Below are 19,137 nucleotides of genomic sequence, written 5' to 3'. Positions count from 1 at the left end.
TGGCCAAAAGTAACTCTTGAGAACCCAGGCCGCCTCGCCGCCTCCAAAGCAGAAAAGAGAAGCGATCAGAAAAGGCAGAAAAATGGGCGATGGTCGCTTATGAGCAGCGCCATGGACAATTGGCTCAGCTAGCGCTGTATTAGAGTTGCAACAGGCAAAGCCATGCCATGGCTGCCTCGATTCGCGGCACCGTCCTCTGCTTCTTGTCTATCATTGTCCCTGTCCTCCAGTGAGGTACCTACTAAGATAAGGTATTCTGCTGCCAGCAGTGCAACTGTGCCTCACGCAAATCATCATTCAGAGAGCGATATTCGTCGGCGACAGGCTGAAGGTGTTTCGTACGTACCCAAGACAGCCCGGCATCTCTGGACGGATACGTGGATCATCTCGGAGGGGGGCAACAAGGGAAGCAGGCCTGCAAAGGCTGGCAGCTGTCCGTCTGTCTGTCTGTCTGGCGCCTCGGGTCGTGCAGTGGCAGCATCGAATTGTACTGTAGGGCTTGGGACAAGATGGAGGCCAAACAGAGGCCTGGAAGGCTTCTCGCGGCGGGTGGGTCAGGCCAGGACCCCCCCATGTCCCTGGTGCCAGATCCCTGCCCGGCCATCCACTCAAATTAATCCTTGGGCCTGGCACTTGCTCGCTGCTAGGGTCGCTAGTAGGGATCCAACACCTGCTAGTTCTCTGTCGCAGTGGCACTCTGGTATGACCAGTTGCGAGGCATCGTCTGTGGTGTTTGCCTTGCTGTTCAGCTACGGGAGGGAGAACGGGTATCGTATGAGTGGTGAGCAAGATAAGAGTCCAGTATGCGGGAGCCCAATGTGAGAAAAGTATTCTCACCCTTGAGGCGAGAAGCGAGTTGAAGGTGAAGCGAAACATTCAGCCCGCAAGTTCAAGGCATGGTACGTACCGCCAACTGGAACGGCTGCCGGAGTGAGAGCCGGCCCATGAGGTACCCGGTACCTTGCGAAGTGCGGAAGTGAAGCAAAGTCGGGGTCTCCCTCTCTCAAGGTACACGCGCCAGTCAGACTCGCCATTGTCACGGATTCTACATGCGGGCTGCGAAGCACTGGGTACTGAAGCATATACAAGTCAGGCACGGCATATCCTGGTTCTTCTGGGAATGGGTATACACATCGGCGGAAAGCCATTGATTGAGTGGCATATTGGATCTGGAGAGACGGCACAAGAAGAAGCTCAAGTCGTTCTGTGCTTGGGGGGAAGTTCCCAGCACCTCCCTGTAGGACTGCGGTGACACCCATGCAGCGCTAGACGTGGGTACTGCATGGTGTCTGCCACACGGCTCGCTGCCAGCGGTTTACTTGACCCCTCCCTCTGCTCTTGCTCTGCGTAAAGTACCGGTACTTGGGGGCGTGGAGGCTCGCAGAAGTTGAAGTCATGCCGCGTCCCCTGGAGATGATGACGGCGATTGACACCTGGATGTGACGGAGTGCGGGAGGCAAGGGGAGACGTGGTGAATCGCTGCAAAAGATGCGCCATGTCAACATACATACTGCACCATGGTGGTGGTGATACCTATGGCAGCTGTAGTCGACATTCCTCGAAGCTGTCCAGATGATGGCGCGCATGGCGATCTCGAGGCATTCATTCATACAAGTAACCCAGGATAAAACCAAGCGCTGCCACTAAAACGCGACAAATTGATCGATGCTCCAGGACTCCAAAATGTAATAAGGCGGAGATCGTGCTTTGCTAAGCACAAACGTCGAATCAAGTTCCAAAATCCAGCAGTCACTCAGCCTTGGCTACGCTGAATCAGAGTCGCCCGGCATTTCATGGCGATACCAGGCGTCCTTGAAAAACTTCGTTTCTTGTTCCTGTTTCTCCTTCGATCTATGCCGAGGCCAAAAGGCCAAGGTCAGATGATGGCGGAACTGGCAAGGCTATCCGGTCAGATGTTTTCCCCTCATTGGTCCGCGGCAAGGCCTGACGATCAAAAACTTGGAAGATCACAAGTGCCGGTACTTGCAATTTGACAGGACTGTCTCTCCGGTGTCTGTGGCTGGGACTGACCCCAGCTTGCAGTTCGTCAAGCACTCCGTAAGAGTCTAGAGATTCAGTCGGCGATTTTTGCTACCAACCTGAAGGACGCGGGCGCGTACATTCCGGTGCGCACGCTTGATTGATGATTGGGGTCCTTGATAAAAGATGGACATTCTTCGTGAGTCAAGTACACGCCGCAAGTCATCTACAGACACGGAACCCTGGTAGGTACATGTAGAGGCGACCTCAATCCTCTCACAATCATTACGGTATCAACACCAACCTTCCCGGGGCTCAGGGAATCATACCAGAAGCAGTCAAAGCCATCATCAAGGTGCTTCTAGAGTACCACCCACTCCGCAGTAAGACCAAGAGAACGATTCCCGAATGCGCCCGGATGAAAGCGGCCACCTTCTTGTCACCTACTAGTAGGTAGTATCTCGCAGCCAAAATGAGCAGCGACCCGGACCCCACGCGCACTGGCTCTGCAGGGCCTGTTCCTCTCATCTACCGTTTCAGCTTTCCTGCCTCCCAAGCCAATCTCAGAAACAAGTCCAAACGTTTCTACCCGTGCTCCGCGTGTGTGGTAGCGGTACCTTGAAACTTCTACTACCTTATGTATTACCTCTGGTGCTACTCCGTAGAACGCAGCAAGAAAGCTGGCAGGCTTGCACGCCTTGCCGTTTCTGGCTTTGGAGCGAAAAGCTCATGGCCATGGCTTGAGAAGCTTGGAAAGCACGCACACATCCCCCCATCATGGAGAGAGGCGACCTCGCTGTCAAGGACGAACAAGGACAAGCACACTGGCGCCGTTCATCTCATCCAACGACCGGCCGGGAATAGTGGCCACGCCAGCCCGCGCGCGACTTTGGCCCAAGGACGCCTGGCGCTGCGATCGATGCGAACCGCCGCTTCTGTTTGTTTAGAGGGGGATGTCAGAAGCCGGCATTAACCTTTTTTGACGTGAGCGACGTTCTTTCGCCCCCCCCCCTCCCCCCGCTTGCCCAGATGCTATCCCGCACTATCAGCGCGGTGGTATAAATAGGTGAGGGAAAGGGGGGAAGTGAAGGGGAAAAGAAGGAAAAGAAGAAGGACAGCAGGGTCAAGGGACGAGGAAAGGAGAGACGTTGGATCCCCGGCGCCTTTGATCGAGCTGCGATCAATTGATTAGCGGTCGAGCCCTGGCCCGGTTTCCGTTGCCTGGCCTGGTTTGAAGCCTTGAACCTTGACGGCTCCACCCTCGCCCTCGATGGTGGCGGATCTCGACATTTCATGGCGGACCCTTTACTTTCGAACGGGGGACTCCATAATATTACCTTGCCAGTTGCTTGCTGTTCCATCTCTCTGGCCATCGTCCAGCAGCTACCCTGTGGCCGAGTGCCTGAACACAGAAGCCGGCCCCATTTCGAACTCTGTGCAGATGCAACGAGCCTCTACCAATGGATTCAGGCAATGGGGGATGGTCGCGGCGCAGGGTCAGAAGCCTCAGCCTCAGCCTAGCCTCAGCCCGTCTCACTGCAACTTGTCCGTATGGCCAAGCGGGTGCTAGTGCTGGTGCTGGTCAGCTTGAGCGAAGCTCCTTTGCATGGTGTCGAGTCGCGCCGTCAGTGCGTCGCTAGCTCCCGCAAAAGCCAGCCCGAGGGGATCGGCAGACAGCTTTAGACGGCCCAAGGTAATACGCGCTGCGCTGCTTCAAGATACCTGCTAGCAAAGCACGATGATGCGACAGCCTTGGCGGGCACGTTTGACAAGGTGAAGGCGGAAGCTGCCATCTCAGTCGCCGTCATCTCGGTCTCGATCGCGACGGGCATCGTTAATGCTCCGTATCAAGGCCATGTGCCTTGTGCATCAGGTCAGCATCGCATCCGACAGCCCTTGTGCTCGCATCATCTTGTCTGCTGGTTGGTGGTACAAGTTCCTAAACTTCGAAATTAAGCGACAAGACACGACTCCTCCCCAGGATCAAAGCAGAGCAGCTCCGAGACATCTGCAGCAAAGTCTCAGGCGTGGCGCAGGTACACGAATCGTCACGTCTTGGACAACCACGCACGCATGAAGATCTTCCAATCGTGAGCGCGGCGGGCTCTGGCGTTTGTATGGCCGGCCTCTGTGGACCGTCAATTCGGCGCCAGATTATCGTGGCGTTGCGGAGGGCGGCCAATCTCACGCCAGTCGGCGAGGCCTTGTCCGGGGACTCGTTCCAGTCGTGTCGGTGCCGCAGGAATTGATGCTGAAGGAGAGGGACTAGACACAATGGAGGGAGCAGGAACGGCTGGATACGAGAATGGATGACCTTCACCATGGCGCGCAGGAGTCTTGCTCAGCCGCCACCACACCCAAGGATCGAGGCACGAATTGCGCATGTTTTTGACATCGTCCACGCTGCACTGTTGTTTTCCGATCCATCGTGCCGCACAATGTATAGTAATACCTTCAGGACGAGATGCACCAAGGTATGGTGCTTGCTCCATGCTGCGGTAGCATTCGCATTTTGCCTTCCCCAGAACCCTCTGATCCGCTCTCGTTGTCGCCAGCAGCAAGTCCCTGGCAAGCCCGGTCAAATGTCTGGTTCAACGGCGCCTTACTCGTACCTGCACGGCATTCACCGCCCCAGCCCAAATTGCAACTTTCTGTCATCGTTGCAAGGGTTCCGGATGCCGTCTTGAAAGGGGGGAGAGAGAGAGAGAGACGAGGGAAGGCTTGTGCGGCAAGACACAGAAGCAAGCCTGTCCTGTAGGCGGATTGCCCGCCCATCGAAGCCCAATGGAGGCTGCCTAAACAGCCACGCCACGCCTCTGCCGCTCCTGTTGATCTCCTCGTAAATAGTTTTGAAGAAAAAAAAAAAAAAAAAAAAAAAAAAGAGTAAATGAAGGGCTCAGCTTGGGGAACGGCTCGTTTCGGCCGCATCGCCTGAGGAAAGCGGCGCGGCGCAATCCCCTTTTGTGTCACGAAAAGGTGGGAAGTTCCGCCGAATTACAGCAGCAGCAGCAGGTTTTACTCATTGTACTTGACGATACCTGACTGTCGTTACGTTCAGGCAGGACCTGTGTGTGTTTGTGTGCACTGCGACCTGTAGAAGCAAAGTACCTTACCTGGCCTGGAGGTTTTGACGTGTGCCTGCGCCCTTCCCACTTTTTCTTTCACGACATCAAGGTATTGCGATTGCCTCCCAGGGTTTTTTTTTTTGGTTCCGTCAAGGTTCCTTTTCCTCAACATGCTCTTTGTTATGCGGCGCACACATTGAACCCGACCCCAAGCTCTTTCCTTACCTTATCTTACCTTACCTTACCTTACCTTATCTTGAGCTTCGCGATATAATATAATCGTCAGGAAAAGCAGCACACTGTACGGACTACCCTCTCCCGTCTCCTCTAACTCGTTTTTTCTTCGGCCTTTCCTTCGATTTTGTCTGCCCCCCGGTCTACAGTAAGGTAGTTGTCAAGTTGTCAGCTGTCGGTGCCTCCTCCGCCCTGGTCTGATTGGACGCCTCCTCGGCAAGCGGGTTGCGTCAAGTGGCAGGTCGATCGAAAGAGCGCCAGCGCCCGATTTTCTCCAATTTTTTTTTGGCGGCGGGCGGTTGCTGTCAGTGCCGAGGAACAGGGTCTTTCTCGTCTTTTCTTTTTCTCACGAGGCGGGTGCTTGGGCTGCCTGAAACGAGTAGGTTAGTAGTTGGAAAAGAAGAGCAGAATGAAAGAAAGCATAGTAAGTCGTGTGTGTCTGCCATTAGAACTCCGTCTCTTGGCTGGGGATTCCATACCCCTTTTTCATCCCATCTCATTACCGCTGACATATTTTAGCTTTGTCTTCAAAATAATACAGAGCCGTGCTGGCGCACATGATTCCCAAAATCTAGACAGCCAGGTGAAACCAGGAGTAGACTCCAAGGCTGAATTACTCGTTGGGCGGGCTAGGCTTCGACCTCTTTGCCTCACCTTTTTCTTCCACTTCGGTTGTGCAAGCTTGCCTCGTTGTCCACCTGAATCGCTGCGTTAGTACTTCTTTATTGCACAAAGTTACGTCGGTGCGAACCAATTGCGCATCAAAGACGTTCTATATGATGTCCCTCGGATAGCCTTGCTTCAATAGTATGTTCTTATTCCCTACGAATTGGAGGTGAAGGATACCGATTACACTGATCATTTTTTTTTCTAGAAGAAGAGAGCACTGATCAGTTTTTTTTCAATAACAAGAGAGGATAGAAGGTAATCTATTCGAACTCCTCGGTACTGCCTAGATAACGACGTGCCTCGTCTTACTCCCGAGGCAACTTCTTCGCCTCCCAGAAAGAGACGAGTTCCTTTCGTATCGACCACGACCCCTCTTTAACCCCTGACCGGATGACTCGAACTGATAGTCTGTCTACCTTGGATGCCGCCCTGTCAAGCCACAATGTTCATTCCTTATCTTTGGTAAAGCTTGTGCTGATAACTTCGTGGATTGAGTAACTGATGATGGCCAAAGAAAAGAAAAAAGAAAAAGAGAAAAATGAAAGTACTAGAGAATGTCAAAACAAGACCTTCCTCATCTAGATTTCTCAATCATTGAGCTGGCGTCTTGATGGTAGTCATGTCTAACGTGACGGTTGTCCCCAAACCGCACTTGTCACCTTTCTCTACACGCGGTAGCGAATCCGCGACGGTGGCCAACAGTAATAACAACTTCTTGCCCGCTACTCTAATGTATTCCAGTACGAAGCACCCTTTCCATCGTTGTGGCAGAAGCCTTCCATGTCTGGGGCAGAGGAGGGGGCTGCGGCGGCTGCATCGCAGGCTCGGCATCGCTCGCCGTCTGGGCATCACCGTCTTCTCCTAAAACTGCAGTCGTCACCTCGACCTCAACTGGTATTTCTTGAGGTTCTTCATCCTCACGGTTCCCACTTCCATCGTCATCTGGACATCTCTCCCTTTCCAACTTCATGTCCATAATCATGCTCACCTCTGGGCAATATTCGAGTATCTCCCTCCGGCGAACTGCATCACTCCATATGTCCTCGTTCAGGTTGCTGCCGCCTTCACGAATGTGAAAGCCCACGGGCCTCTCCATGTACACGTCCTCAACAGAGATAGCACCGTCCAACTTGGATGCAATTTTAGCACCCGGGAGTACCCATAGACGCTTCCCGAACCACTCATCCTCGGGCTCCGAGTTATTGAAGCGTGCTTGAAAACTGAGAACCCGCTTGATGACTGACACTCGGCGAAGAGAGAGGCCTCCGTTTCCAGAGAAGCCATCGTCGTCTGGGCTACAACGTGTTTGGATGTTAGACGAGGGACAAGCAGATCCAACTCAGCTGGGCATATCTACATACCGCGCAGCACCAGTCCAGTCCCAGTCAAGCCAATCGTCCAGGCTTGTTTCCGAGTTTGCGCACAGCATACTGTCATGCTCGTATTTCAAGATCCATTCTACGCCTGGTAAGAACTCGTCATAGAACCTCTGATCGGTAAGCAGCCTAAAAATGTCCTCTTTGCTGGCAATACTCCAGGGAGGAGGAAGCTCCACCAAATCCAGCTTTCCAATGACCTGCTGATGCTGAACCGAATAGGCACGGCTAACGCTCACGATACTCTCGCTCGATCCGATGAAGAGAAATCGCCAGTCGGGTGGCACCACTGCCATCATGTGCATCATCAGAGGAGACAGGTGAGGGAGAGGTCTGGCCTCTATCAGAAGCGCCACTTTGGACGAATTGAAAGCAGCGCGAGGGTCTTTGGTTGGTGGGATGGGCCAATCCAACCTGACGCTGGGGATCATTCTGCGGGCTTCTTCAAGTCTGGTTGTGACCCTAGAAGCGACGATGGGCTCGTATTGCGAGTGCAGGCGGCCGAGGTACCACCTAAATAATCAGCACTCAGCACGGATTTTCGTTCATGATTCGAACCGTGCCCGTACGGGAGCTTTGACTTTACGTACACGAAGACCAAAAGTATTGGAACAAATATCCGTGCTGGAGCGACGGTGAGAACCCCTGAAGTGTTGAATCCAGACATTGCGGCGCGACGATGCCTCACTGACGTAGACGTCGGAGAATCTTCATTACAAAAGAACACGAAGAGGTCAATAACGTGACGGGATGCTTAAGATGTTGAGATATCAACGTCACTGAAGCGGTGAAGGTCGATTAGGGCTATCAATCCGGGAAGGATCGTTTGGGAAGGACGCACTTGCTTGTTTCTCCATCATGCCTTTTCCCAGTCGATTCCACGAGAATTCGATCAGTCTTTGTAAATCAGAGTCTTCGGAAAAGAAAGAAATACTGCGCGGGTGGGCATCTTCACGCCGGAACCCTCCCCTTTGTTGATACGTCCTAGGATTCCAGACTCGCATTCTAGGCCCGCTCCCCCTGAACAGCATCACAGCCGGTCTGACGGCATGCCCACCAACGACTACCGCCAATACATCAAAAACAGACTCCTCTCATGTCTCTGGGGCAGAAGAAGACGCTTCACAATACTATGCATCGCCATCCTGTCAGTCCATCCACCCAAAAGCCCCCCTCATCGCCTCAAAAACCTCATCTCTAACAAAGGTCTACCAGCCTCCTCCTCCCAACCCTCACGCACCTGACCGCCAAGACCACCATCGCCCTCTACATCCCCCGCATCAAGCTCGAATACCCGCAACCTCCTCCCCCCTCCTCACCCTACAACACCTCCAAAGTCGCCCTCCTCATCGAGAACCGGCCCAGCGCCGTCCTCGCCCCGCTCATGCTGCACTTCGTCTCCGTCGTGCCCCCCGACTGGCACTTCCGCTTCATGGGCTCCCCGCAGTCCGTCGCCTCCATCAACCGCTCCGTCGCCATCCGGCACCACGTCGCCATGGGCAAGCTCGACCTCACCTACATCCCCGACAACATGAGCACCAACGGGCAGGAGGAGATTAGCGAGTTTCTGACCACGCTGTGGTTGTACGAGGTGGTGCTCCAGCCGGCGGAGTGGCTGCTCGTGTTTCAGACGGATTCTATGCTGTGTGCGAATAGCAGGTTGAACCTCAACGACTTTCTGGAATACGATTGGGTTGGCGCGCCGTGGAATCCGGCAGGTCGGTGGGGTGGGAACGGAGGATTGTCGCTGCGGCGCGTGAGCCGCATTGTCGACATTTTGCGCAACCAGCGGCGTGCCAATGGTTCTCAGCCAGAAGATGTCTGGCTTTCTGAAAGGCTTGCTCATCATCCTGGCGGAAAGGTGGCCAATGGATCCGTCTCCATGACGTTTTCAGGGGAGATGCATGACGGACGGGCGAAGCTGAATTCGAGTAGTCCGGGCGTGGACCAAGCTGACGACGAAGACTACATCCCGGGAGTTGATGACTGGAGACAAGGATTCTACGAGCCAATGGGCTACCATATCGGTGGGAGCGGCTCCTTTCTACATAGTCCGGTCTGGGGCATGCCAGAACTGAGGGAACACATGTGGAAGTACTGTCCTGAGATCAAAATGACACTGGCCATGGACGTGGCCAAATACGTGCCCGGAAACTGCGGTGCGCGATGGACATAGAATGGAGGGACAGGGCTGGAAATAAGGTAAGAACATGTATTTACCTCACTATACACTTGCTTCGTTGAATCGAGATGCCTTATGGAGTGCAGAGTCTCGTGTGCCCATATTCTCAGTTTCAGAGTTGTGTGAAATGGTACCGTAGCAATCAGTGAACTCAGCTCCCGAGAGTCATCATACACACAGCCAATACCAGCCTAACACCATTCCCGAATACATCATTACAAGGAAACCCACGCAAGGGAAGTAATCGACGCAACGAAAGAAGTGATTCTTAAGCCAGTCCCTCCGCCACGGCATGGCCAACAGCCCCAGCCAATTCACCAAAGAGAATGCCCTTGAATACGCTCTCGCCCATATTCTGCGTCCAAGCACCGGCCTTCAGCAGCCTCTGCTTCCACGCATTCTTTTGTGCGGCGGGCAATTCCTCCCACGTCTTAGCCGGGCCGTGGACTTCCTCGTCGTGGACGTCCAGACTAATCTTCTTGTCGCCAGTCCCGCTGCCCTCAACGTCCACGGCAGGATGGTCGGCTTCCCACATGACGAGCGTCTCGGCCGTGTTGACGCCGCTGCCGGAGAGCCTCGAGATGAGGTAGTCCTTGTTGAAGGCAGCCGGAGGATGAGTCGGGTCGCGCAATGTGCCATGCCAGGATGGGACGAACTTTTGCGCGTTAAGTATTGGCTTGCTAACGCCGTAGATCTCCATGACGCCCTGTCCGATGATGGCCATGATGAGTACCATGATGGAAAGGGTGATGAGGAGGGGTCGCCTGGAGGGGGCCTTTGCGCGCATGGCGGTGACGTATCGGACGGGCGCCTCGCCGGGCGTCTTTGAAGAAGAGGCGTCGACGTGCCTCTTCAAAGCGATGCTGTGGACGGTAACGCCCTTCTGGAGCGATATGCTGGCTAGCTTGATGAACTGCTGGGTGAGGTGTTGCTTCGGAGGAGCAAAGTTGGAAAACGCCAGGCCGGTGATGTTATCGCCCTTGTGAACGTCTTTCAATGTACAAAGCGGGTATAAGTTGGAGAGAAGCTCGATTGAGGCCATTGCTTTGTGATCCATGGTGTACAAGTAAATGGAGGCGTCGTTACCGGCCACCGCAATGATAAACTGCGTAGTACCCACGGAAGTCGAGGGGGACGAAGGCGGCGACACGTTTGCAACGGCGAGGGCGGTTGCGGAGATCTTCTTTGGAATGCGCACAACCGCGGATATCCGTGCCTTGTCGTGGCCTGGGCTCGGCAGCCGGAATCCCTGGAGGATAACGCCGCTCGACTTTGGCAGGTTGGCCGCAGCCAGGATGAAATTGGGCGTGATGAATCGAATCGCGCGGAATGCAGGCAGCTCACCGTGGTCGTCCGTCATGGTAAAGATGTGTTCCGGCTCAGAGTTCTTCTTGCCAATCCTGACAAGGTATAATTCGTACTTGTGGCAGTAGACAAGTAGGTGCTCTCCGGTCTTTTCGTCCTGGATGAGGTCGAGGTCCTCGGCATCCTTGGTTAGGTCCAGCACACCCTTGGCCTTGGGTTTGGGGCCCGTGACGTCGAATATGGCAAGCTGGGGCTCCTTTCCCATGCCCGTAGCGGCAGCGCCGACGGATCCAGAGATGCGCAGCACGCGCTGGTAGGTCTCGGCATCCCGGTCGGTGAAGAAGGAGCTTCGAGCCACCTCTGCGACCTGTACATCGGGGTTCTTAGCACCGGCGGCTCGCGACTTGGTCTGCTCGACGGAAAACGTTCGAAGGTGGAAGTTCTTTCCCTTGGCGATTTCCTTGGGGCCCGAGTTGATGCCGGCGTAGACGTACGAGGGCTTGTCGTCGGTGGCGCCGACGACGCCGAGCGACATGACGCTGTCTTCGTCGCGCGAGAGATCGATGTCGCCGGCTACTCGGAGCTCACCCTGGTCGACGACTTCGACAACGGACTGGCAGCAAGAGAAGACAGTCAGCATGCGATACAATGAGCTATTGGAGGACGTTTAGATCGTAGGTAGACAACGCACAATCTTGTTGCCCACGCCAGAACGGCCAACGCCGCCGCCACCGCCGACGACTAGACGATTCGCATTCTGGGGGTCGAAGCTGACTGCGTAGAGAGGGTAGTCGAGCTTGATGCTCGCCTGCGGGAATGGCAGCGCCATGCTCGATGATGTCAGGGCTGGATACCGGGGGGGTGGTGGTTGCTTCAGGCTCTCCGCTTAGGTATTGACGAGAGAGAAGTTCGCTGAGAATCAGGACGACGGGAGAATCGGACAATGAATTGCTGTGCGCGTGCGCAGTCGCGTTCAGGGAGCCATTGGGGTGGTGGTTTGGCGGATGGTAGGGCTGTGGTTTGTGGCCAGATGTTCTTATCGGGAGCTCTGGAGGTGATTTGGCGGGGGATCGCGGCTGTTGGGGGAGCTGAGCTGAGCTGAGCTGGGCCGAGCTGAAGGGCATGTACCTTGTACCTCCCACCTCCATGGGGCGAGATGCACGACATGCGGCATCGCCAACTGCAACATGGTGAATGTACTAAATTAGCCGTTATTCTTCAAGTTTCACTTGTAATCTCTAAGAGCATCTCTCTACTTTCCATCTCTGGCCAAGTGACAATGAGTGCTCTGGGTACAACGATCGGAGCTTGACATTCAAGTCTCTGCCCGGTCAGCGTACTAGAATATCACCTCAACGATGCCCATAGGATAGAAAAAGAATCGTAAAGCGTTGCCTTACTACTTTTCAATATGTCTGCAGGGTATTCCGACTTTTTCATAAACCCAATTCAATCATCTGTCAAGTTTACATGCACCGCCTTCACAGTGTAATACCCCCTCAGCCCGTCCTCACCAAGCTCCCTCCCCAGCCCACTCTCCTTGATCCCGCCAAACGGAACTCTCACATCAGAGTCATTGCTGCTATTCACCCATACCATCCCGGCCTCAAGATGCCGTGCCACTCGATGTGCTCTCCCGAGATCTTTTGTGAATACCGCGCCCGCGAGTCCGTATCTCGTCGCGTTGGCAATTTCTACGGCTTCTTCCTCACTGCCGAATCGCGCAATGGCTGCCACTGGCCCGAATATCTCCTCTTGAAACGCCGCTGTGTGAATGCCCACATTCGTCAAGACTGTTGGCGGAGCGAAGTATCCCGTAGATGGTAGGGATTGTCCGCGCGGATGAAAGACGCTGGCTCCAGCGCCTCGTGCCGACGATATATAAGACATGATGCGCTCTGCCTGCGCCTTGCCGACTTGTGGCCCCTGGTACGTCCGGGGATCAAATGGATCGCCCAAAACTGAGGTCTCCTCAGTAAAAGCCGTGAGTCTCTCCACGAAACGATCATAGATACCGTCTTGCACCAACAGCCGCGACGTTGCCGTACACACTTGCCCCTGATTTGCCATGACCCCCTCGTGCGCCCATCTCACTGCCTGCTCCAGATTTGCATCGTCGAAGACAATCAGCGGCGACTTGCCCCCCGTCTCGAGCGTGACGGCCTTTAGCGTCCCAGCTGCCATGCGCATCACCTCCTTGCCCGTTGCCGTACTTCCAGTGAAAGCGACCTTATCCACCCCTGGATGCCGCGCAAGAGCAGCACCAGCCACTCCACCACGTCCAGTGATGATGTTGACTACTCCAGGTGGGAATCCAGCTTCGCGAACAAGCTGCGCCACGTACAGCATTGACAGCGGCGTCTGCTCTGCCAGCTTCAGCACGACTGTGTTCCCGCACGACAAAGCCGGTCCGAGTTTCCACGCCGCCATGTCGAGAGGATAGTTCCAGGGGATGATCTGGCCACAGACACCCACGGGCTGCTTCACCGTGTAGGCCATCTTCTTTGGGCCAACGTCCATGACCGAGCCATGGTTCTTATCTGCCCATCCAGCGTAGTAGCGAAGCACTTCTGAGAAATGCGGCACGTCGTAGCTGCGTGATACTGACAGCGGCTTGCCATTGTCCAGTGTCTCGATGGCGGCAAGAGTTTCACTGTGCTTATCGACCAGGTCTGCCAGTCGGTTCATGAGGTGGCCGCGTTCGGTGCCAGAGAGCAGCGACCACGAGGCATGTTTGAGGGCTTTGCGGGCTGCTCGAACAGCTTTGTCTACATCTGGCTCCCCGGCTGCGAATACGGAGCATATGTCTTGCTCGGTGCTGCGCGAGATTGAGAAGAGGAATAAGAAACGGTTGACGGAGATAGTAGGTTCGGCTGGGAGCGGCTCAAGTATACCTACAATGGATTGACTGTTGTAATCACATCTCCCCCAACACTCTCACTGAACTGGTTGTCGATGAACAAGCCCAGGGGCTGAGTCCATCTTGTCCCGTTTGGTGCCGTCAGCTCAGCCTCTAGGCGAGGCGACGCTAACCCCCCAGTATGACTTATTTGGCGAGACAAGACATGCCGGAATACGACGCTCTGCACTGGTTTTGCCAGCCTCGCAGCTGTCATCATCATACGCCTTGCTGACATCCCCATGAGCAGTCAATGCCGAGGCCAGAACAGCCGGGGTATGGCTGCAGACAACACGATCGGAGTATAAGAGGAGTGTCGAGCAAGTAGAGAGCATCACACTCTTCACGGTAGGTGTGATTGATTTCCTAGGCCGATTAGATATACTTGCAGGCCAACAACCCGGTTCTCCCTTGATGGTCCAACCTGGCAGATGCATGTTCGCTGTCCCGCTTATTCTGTCTGCTGGACATGACACCTCATAAAGTACAGTACAAGTAAGTACCTTATGAGCTTAAAGGCATGGCCCCACTACTCGGAGATCGGATCTATCCTCTCCGATATATCTTGGTACGTGCCATGCTTGAGCTCGGCACAAGTGAAGGGTACAGGCATCTGGTCCGACCCTGGATATCAGCCGCATCACCTGTCGTCATTCTGGGGCTTTTATTTGAAGTTGACCACAATTACGATATGTGATTATTCACCCATGCTCGTGGCCAGGGGCACAAGGATTCCTATATGTCATATGTATCTAGCAAGCTCCCAAGCAAATCCTCCGCTCTTCATCTTTCCTTCGTCGTGCCGAACTCCGAGGTATCTCATCGGCGTTTCAGACGCCTCAAGAAATGAAGCTTCATCCAATTTGATTACATGCGTATTATATTCCCAGGGTTAGGACAGTACCAATTTCATAGCCGCATAAAGCAAGGGGTTGGGCCATATAACGAGCGATCATTCATCCTCAGAGGCTTTCCACCACACTCTCTCCTCCCGTTCTTCTTCTCCACGTCCTCCTCCTCTTCCATGTGTGGCGTCGATCGGCCATGCGTTTTCCGCCGTTCGTAGGTGGACTCCCTTCTTGGGCAATGACTTCTTGAAAGCGAACAGATAAAAAACGAGTGTAGGGTTGTATTGAACAGCTGTTGCATTGAATTCGATGTATCTTGGTCTTCGGTGTATTGGTGATTAGGTGATAGAGTCATGTCCGTAAGGAAGTGAGCATGACAAGGCGAGCTATTGCCTCGGGCCCATATGATGCTTGGGAGCAGAGATAACGACCAGTCGCTTGACCGACTGGACAGCAATGATGTATGAAAAGGAAGGTGGCCAAATGAAAAGTGAAATAAAGGAAAGTAAGTAGAGCAAAGACAAATTACTATAGGTAAAGTCAGAAGTGTCGGTTGCCCGACGGAGATTGTATTTGCGCTGGTTCAAACCGTAAACCAAAATATTAGGCCGTGTCCAAGATCAAAGTAGAGATTGATGTAACGGAAGCGATGACAGATTATGATTAGGGTGAGGTTGGGCCGGCAAGTGCTGCATCGTTGTGTTGCCGATGGCGGCATAAGCCTGAAGCATCGAATATGGGTTGAAGTAAGCTGAGAAATAATTACCAGTGGGATCCCTCTTGGTGCTTTCGTGGTGCCGTTGCCCAGCCAGTCTCGAAATGGGATGGTTGAGCGGCCCTCCACTGCCCGGTCCTGAGATCTTGCTCGTGAGCCTGCCCAGGACCCAAGCCGGTCATGGGAGGAGGGGGTCCATCCATCACGCGCAGAGGCGGCAGTCTCTCTCCACTGGCGGACGAAGTGGCGGAACCGGGCCTCGGTGGCGGCACTCCATAAGCTTGGCCGTGCATCGGCGGGAGGCCGTGCGGCGGACCCGAGGGCAAGGCACCGTACATCGGAGGTGAGTAGTCTGGACGATCATCTGTGCGCCGAACAGGTACGGGCCGCTCCGCAGATGACACCTCGCTAACATATCCTTGAGTAGGAGTCGGTATGTGATGGGATTGAATCAAGGGGCTCCTGTCCGAAAAGCTGATGCTCTTCGATAACACGGGACTAGGTGGGCCGGCGGCGTGGTTGCTGATGGCTGGTGTCCGGGCTACGATGTCTCTGAGCCGATTGCGGTCGTCCCTGTAAAAGTCCCGATGGGCCGCGAGTTCCTCCAGTTGTTGCAGCATCTGCTGGCGCTCTTCCTTGAGCTCCTGCAGCTGCTTCATGTTTTCCTCTTGCAGTGTCTTCTTCTTTCTCCGGTGGCGAGTGGATGCCTTCGCGTTCCGCTGTCGCTTTTCGTCTGCCTTCTTTGATGCCTGGGAGTAGTCTACCTGAACAGGGATCGGAGTGTCGCTGCCTGGGAGAGTCATGTAGGCTTGTTGAGATTCCATTCCGACAAACGACCCTCCCTGTCGACGCAATATTTCCGGCCACGCGGGTGCTCCCTCGCTCGGTCCTCCCATTCTTGACAACGGCCGGCTAGTGGACAAACCAGTGATCCCGTGTTGCAATTGCGATGGCGTATGCAATCCATGCGGTCTGCTTTGAAGTTCTCCTGGTGGAGGGATTGTCGGCGGCTGTGTGTGAGGGGCATCCAGGGGGCGATTGAAAGGCTGAGAAAGAGATCTTGGTGGAGTTACCATGGGAGTATGGGGGCCAGAGGATATTCCGGAAGGTTGGTGAAGACCAGGGGCGTGCCTAGGCTCGTCGGGCGTATCCGGTTCGTAGGGTCGCTTGGTAGGAGCCATGCTGGGGGCCAAAGGTTGTCGCGTATCCAGATCTCGAGGGGGAAGGGCCTGTCCAAGACTCAATGCTCGAGGGGCTCTGGGGCTGAGGATCTTCCTGGGGTTGCTCATTACGGGGAAAGGATATGCTGTTGAAGGGGAATTTCGTTCGGATACCGGCGGTCTGCCTGTAGGTGTGACGCCTGTAGCAACTGGGGTCGTGGGCAGAGATCCTGAAGCAGAATGGCCGTGAAGGTAGGGACGAGGAATGCCATAGGGGGTTGAGGATGCCGGATGGAAAGATTCGGTTTCTCTTGCTCGCGAAGATGGACTGCCGCTGGTGTCGGGGGCCATGGGGTGTGACTCGGCCGGGTTGAGAATGTTGTGTACTCCGAATGACTTCGCCGAAGGTTGAACAGCACGGCCAACGTCGGGGGAACCCCCGGCCGGGTCATACCGCTGCGGAGCAAGTTGGGAGTACGCGACGCGTTCGCTGCTAATGGGAGACCTCGAGGAGAGACGAGAGGGTGGGCGTGGACCAGGTCCCCTTTGCGACATTGAGACCTGATCGCCTGCACACTCCTGATCTCGAGGATCAGTGCATTGACCCCTCTTATCGCCAATCAAGTAGCGCAGTTTGTTGAGCTTTGGAGATGTGATTCGGGAGAGAGTCTTCGACAGCCACGAAGGAGTAGTCGGCGTCCTGGGCGACCTTGGTGTGCTTGCCCCAGATGAGTCGTAGGAACGAAGTTCGGGACTCTCTTTGACTGGAGCAGGCAGCGCCCGATGCCGCACGTCTACAGAGGAGTTCGCCAGGTTGATCGTGTTGTGGTTGGGGACCGGCTGGGAATATACCCAAACAGCCCCAGAATCAGACGGTGGTTGATATTCGGACGGAGGCCCGTTGGAGATAGGAAGGGACAAGAAGGCGATCGCGCCAACAGTCCACAATGCAATCCCGTGTTGTAGTTTGACAAGCCCTAGCCAAACAACTCGAAATGCGTTTCCAAGGAAGCGGATCGATGGGTTACAGATCGCGGAATGGAGTATTAGTAGTTGTGATCTCGGCCAGGGAGATGGACCAAATCAGTCAAGAGGTGTTATGCTGGATCAAGGGGCTCGCTCAGGCTCCTAACTGTCCGGTTGAAGCTTTTGCTGGCCAAGTCAGCTGAACTGCAGGATAACTTCTGCTCTTTGGGGCAATGAGGGTCGTAGAGGCTCGCTAGAGGGCTATGGCATTTACAACGGTATCGAACGATGAGATGGCCCAGCACACAGCTTCCTCCACCACACAGGCGTTGCCTGCAGGGGAGAGGGGGGAAGAGGGGCGATGTGATTGCAAAGTCTACCCTCTATCGTGCGTGAAGACGAGGCCAACCGGAGGACGCAGCTTTCAAAGGGTCCGCAATCCGCCCTCAGGATATTCCAGCTATCACAGGAACGGCAGAGTGAAGCGGACCGCAGGACGAAAGCTGCGTGCAGTCTCCGCTTGAGTAGATTTGCGTATCACGAGCGGAGTGGGAGTGGTGAGGGGCGAGGGCGAGGAGGAGGAGAAGGAGGAAGGATCGAGGCGAGGGACGAGAACGAAGAACGAACGAGAAACGAGGTCACGAAGTCGAATGAAAGAAAGATTCGAGATGAGGCAGATATACCAAACGGGGGCATGGAGTAATAGAGGAGGCGAAGTCAGGGAAGGAGCTGCTTACCTGAACAGAGTGAGGTCTCGACGAGGCAGGTACCGGTGTAGAGCAGTTGCCGTACTCTGTACTTTGTCTCGTGCTTGAGGCAGGTACAAGTCGAGTCAGCCCGAGCCAGATGGAAAGAGCAGTGAGTGCTTCGCGGAAAGAAAAATGCACTTCAACTCCTACAACTTGCACGTCGAGGCTCTCGTCGACAGAGATCGAACAGGCAGACCCCCGAGCTTTCTATCTCGGATCACACCCCGAACGACGTCGCAACAGGCCGAGCAGATGGACAAGTCAACAGTATTAGGAGTCACTCGCGGCACTGGCAATGGTGGGCAGCAAGAAGAGGCGAGAGCTGTGTGACGAGAAAAGGGCGACGGGAGAGGTTCTCATCAGAGAGCTGTTGGCCGAGAGGAGGATGGCAAGCCACAGTGGGAGGCATTGAGTGTCGACAGTTCGGCTGCCCACAGCTTCGTCTTGAAATATGCCACGCCGGTGGCCCCTGGTCGTCCGGAGGAAGGAAAGTACTGCTACGAAAGCATTCGCATGGTCACGCCAGCCCAATGGTCTGTCCCACAGCCAGGGTTTCTGTGAGCGAGCATGGGGGTGGAGGCGCCACATACATCCACAGACATGGAGTTTTTCGTGGACGGAGCCATCAGTGATTTGACCCATGCCGGAGCCAGGGAGAGCGAAACGTCAGTCGAGCTACCAGCAGGTAGAGGTGCAGCAAGCCGCAGCACGACCCCATCGCCGTCAACCGCGGTGTCTCTCCACAGCGAAGAACCCGCTAGTACCAAGGATTACAGCTCTTGTCTCTTCTGGCCCGTTGGAGTCGGCAGCGGCGGGCAGGGATGTGTGAGTTGCGTCCTAGCCTAGGTGACGGTGTGCACTATCACCTCTACCCCCCCCCCCCCCCCCCCNCCCCTTTTTTTTTTTTTCCCTTTACCCTCCAACAACCCTTTTGTTGCCGGCAGGGTTCATAGGCACCAGAAGGTCGGTTCGGTTTCTAGCACCAGCCA

The 19,137-nt window shown here is 54.9% G+C and overlaps 7 protein-coding genes across 7 annotated transcripts; 2 read left to right on the top strand and 5 right to left on the bottom strand.

Annotated features, from left to right (window-relative positions):
* Positions 1 to 297: 297 nt before the first annotated feature.
* On the bottom strand, positions 298 to 876 carry CCMA1212_008878 (uncharacterized protein; the record flags this gene model as incomplete). The annotated part of the gene is made up of 1 exon (XM_073705985.1): positions 298 to 876. One exon carries the CDS (start codon positions 874 to 876, stop codon positions 298 to 300), a length of 579 nt encoding a protein of 192 aa, XP_073555706.1.
* Positions 877 to 4,118: 3,242 nt separating this feature from the next.
* CCMA1212_008877 (uncharacterized protein) lies at positions 4,119 to 4,472 on the bottom strand (the record flags this gene model as incomplete). The annotated part of the gene is made up of 1 exon (XM_073705984.1): positions 4,119 to 4,472. One exon carries the CDS (start codon positions 4,470 to 4,472, stop codon positions 4,119 to 4,121), a length of 354 nt encoding a protein of 117 aa, XP_073555708.1.
* A 2,203-nt stretch (positions 4,473 to 6,675) lies between these two features.
* Positions 6,676 to 7,991, bottom strand: CCMA1212_008876 (uncharacterized protein; the record flags this gene model as incomplete). Its single annotated transcript, XM_073705983.1, has 3 exons — positions 6,676 to 7,243; positions 7,310 to 7,837; positions 7,915 to 7,991. 3 exons carry the CDS (start codon positions 7,989 to 7,991, stop codon positions 6,676 to 6,678), a joined length of 1,173 nt encoding a protein of 390 aa, XP_073555709.1.
* A 382-nt stretch (positions 7,992 to 8,373) lies between these two features.
* Positions 8,374 to 9,500, top strand: CCMA1212_008874 (uncharacterized protein; the record flags this gene model as incomplete). Its single annotated transcript, XM_073705982.1, has 2 exons — positions 8,374 to 8,471; positions 8,540 to 9,500. The coding sequence occupies 2 exons, from the start codon at positions 8,374 to 8,376 to the stop codon at positions 9,498 to 9,500; spliced, it is 1,059 nt and encodes a 352-aa protein (XP_073555707.1).
* A 274-nt stretch (positions 9,501 to 9,774) lies between these two features.
* On the bottom strand, positions 9,775 to 14,045 carry CCMA1212_008873 (uncharacterized protein; the record flags this gene model as incomplete). The annotated part of the gene is made up of 6 exons (XM_073705981.1): positions 9,775 to 11,424; positions 11,503 to 11,619; positions 11,666 to 12,010; positions 12,408 to 13,705; positions 13,753 to 13,783; positions 13,845 to 14,045. 6 exons carry the CDS (start codon positions 14,043 to 14,045, stop codon positions 9,775 to 9,777), a joined length of 3,642 nt encoding a protein of 1,213 aa, XP_073555712.1.
* Positions 14,046 to 15,320: 1,275 nt separating this feature from the next.
* Positions 15,321 to 18,903, bottom strand: CCMA1212_008871 (uncharacterized protein; the record flags this gene model as incomplete). The annotated part of the gene is made up of 3 exons (XM_073705979.1): positions 15,321 to 17,273; positions 18,584 to 18,703; positions 18,739 to 18,903. Coding segments are annotated over 3 exons (2,238 nt in total), but the record flags the coding sequence as incomplete, so codon positions are not given.
* CCMA1212_008872 (uncharacterized protein) lies at positions 18,281 to 18,478 on the top strand (the record flags this gene model as incomplete). Its single annotated transcript, XM_073705980.1, has 1 exon — positions 18,281 to 18,478. The coding sequence occupies one exon, from the start codon at positions 18,281 to 18,283 to the stop codon at positions 18,476 to 18,478; it is 198 nt and encodes a 65-aa protein (XP_073555713.1).
* Positions 18,904 to 19,137: the final 234 nt, after the last annotated feature.

Source organism: Trichoderma ghanense (genome assembly GCF_004382785.1).
Source record: "Trichoderma ghanense strain CCMA-1212 chromosome Unknown scaffold_13, whole genome shotgun sequence".
Taxonomy (NCBI): domain Eukaryota; kingdom Fungi; phylum Ascomycota; class Sordariomycetes; order Hypocreales; family Hypocreaceae; genus Trichoderma; species Trichoderma ghanense.
The sequence above is the reverse complement of the archived record's forward strand: the minus strand, read 5'-3'. Positions and strand labels throughout refer to the sequence as shown.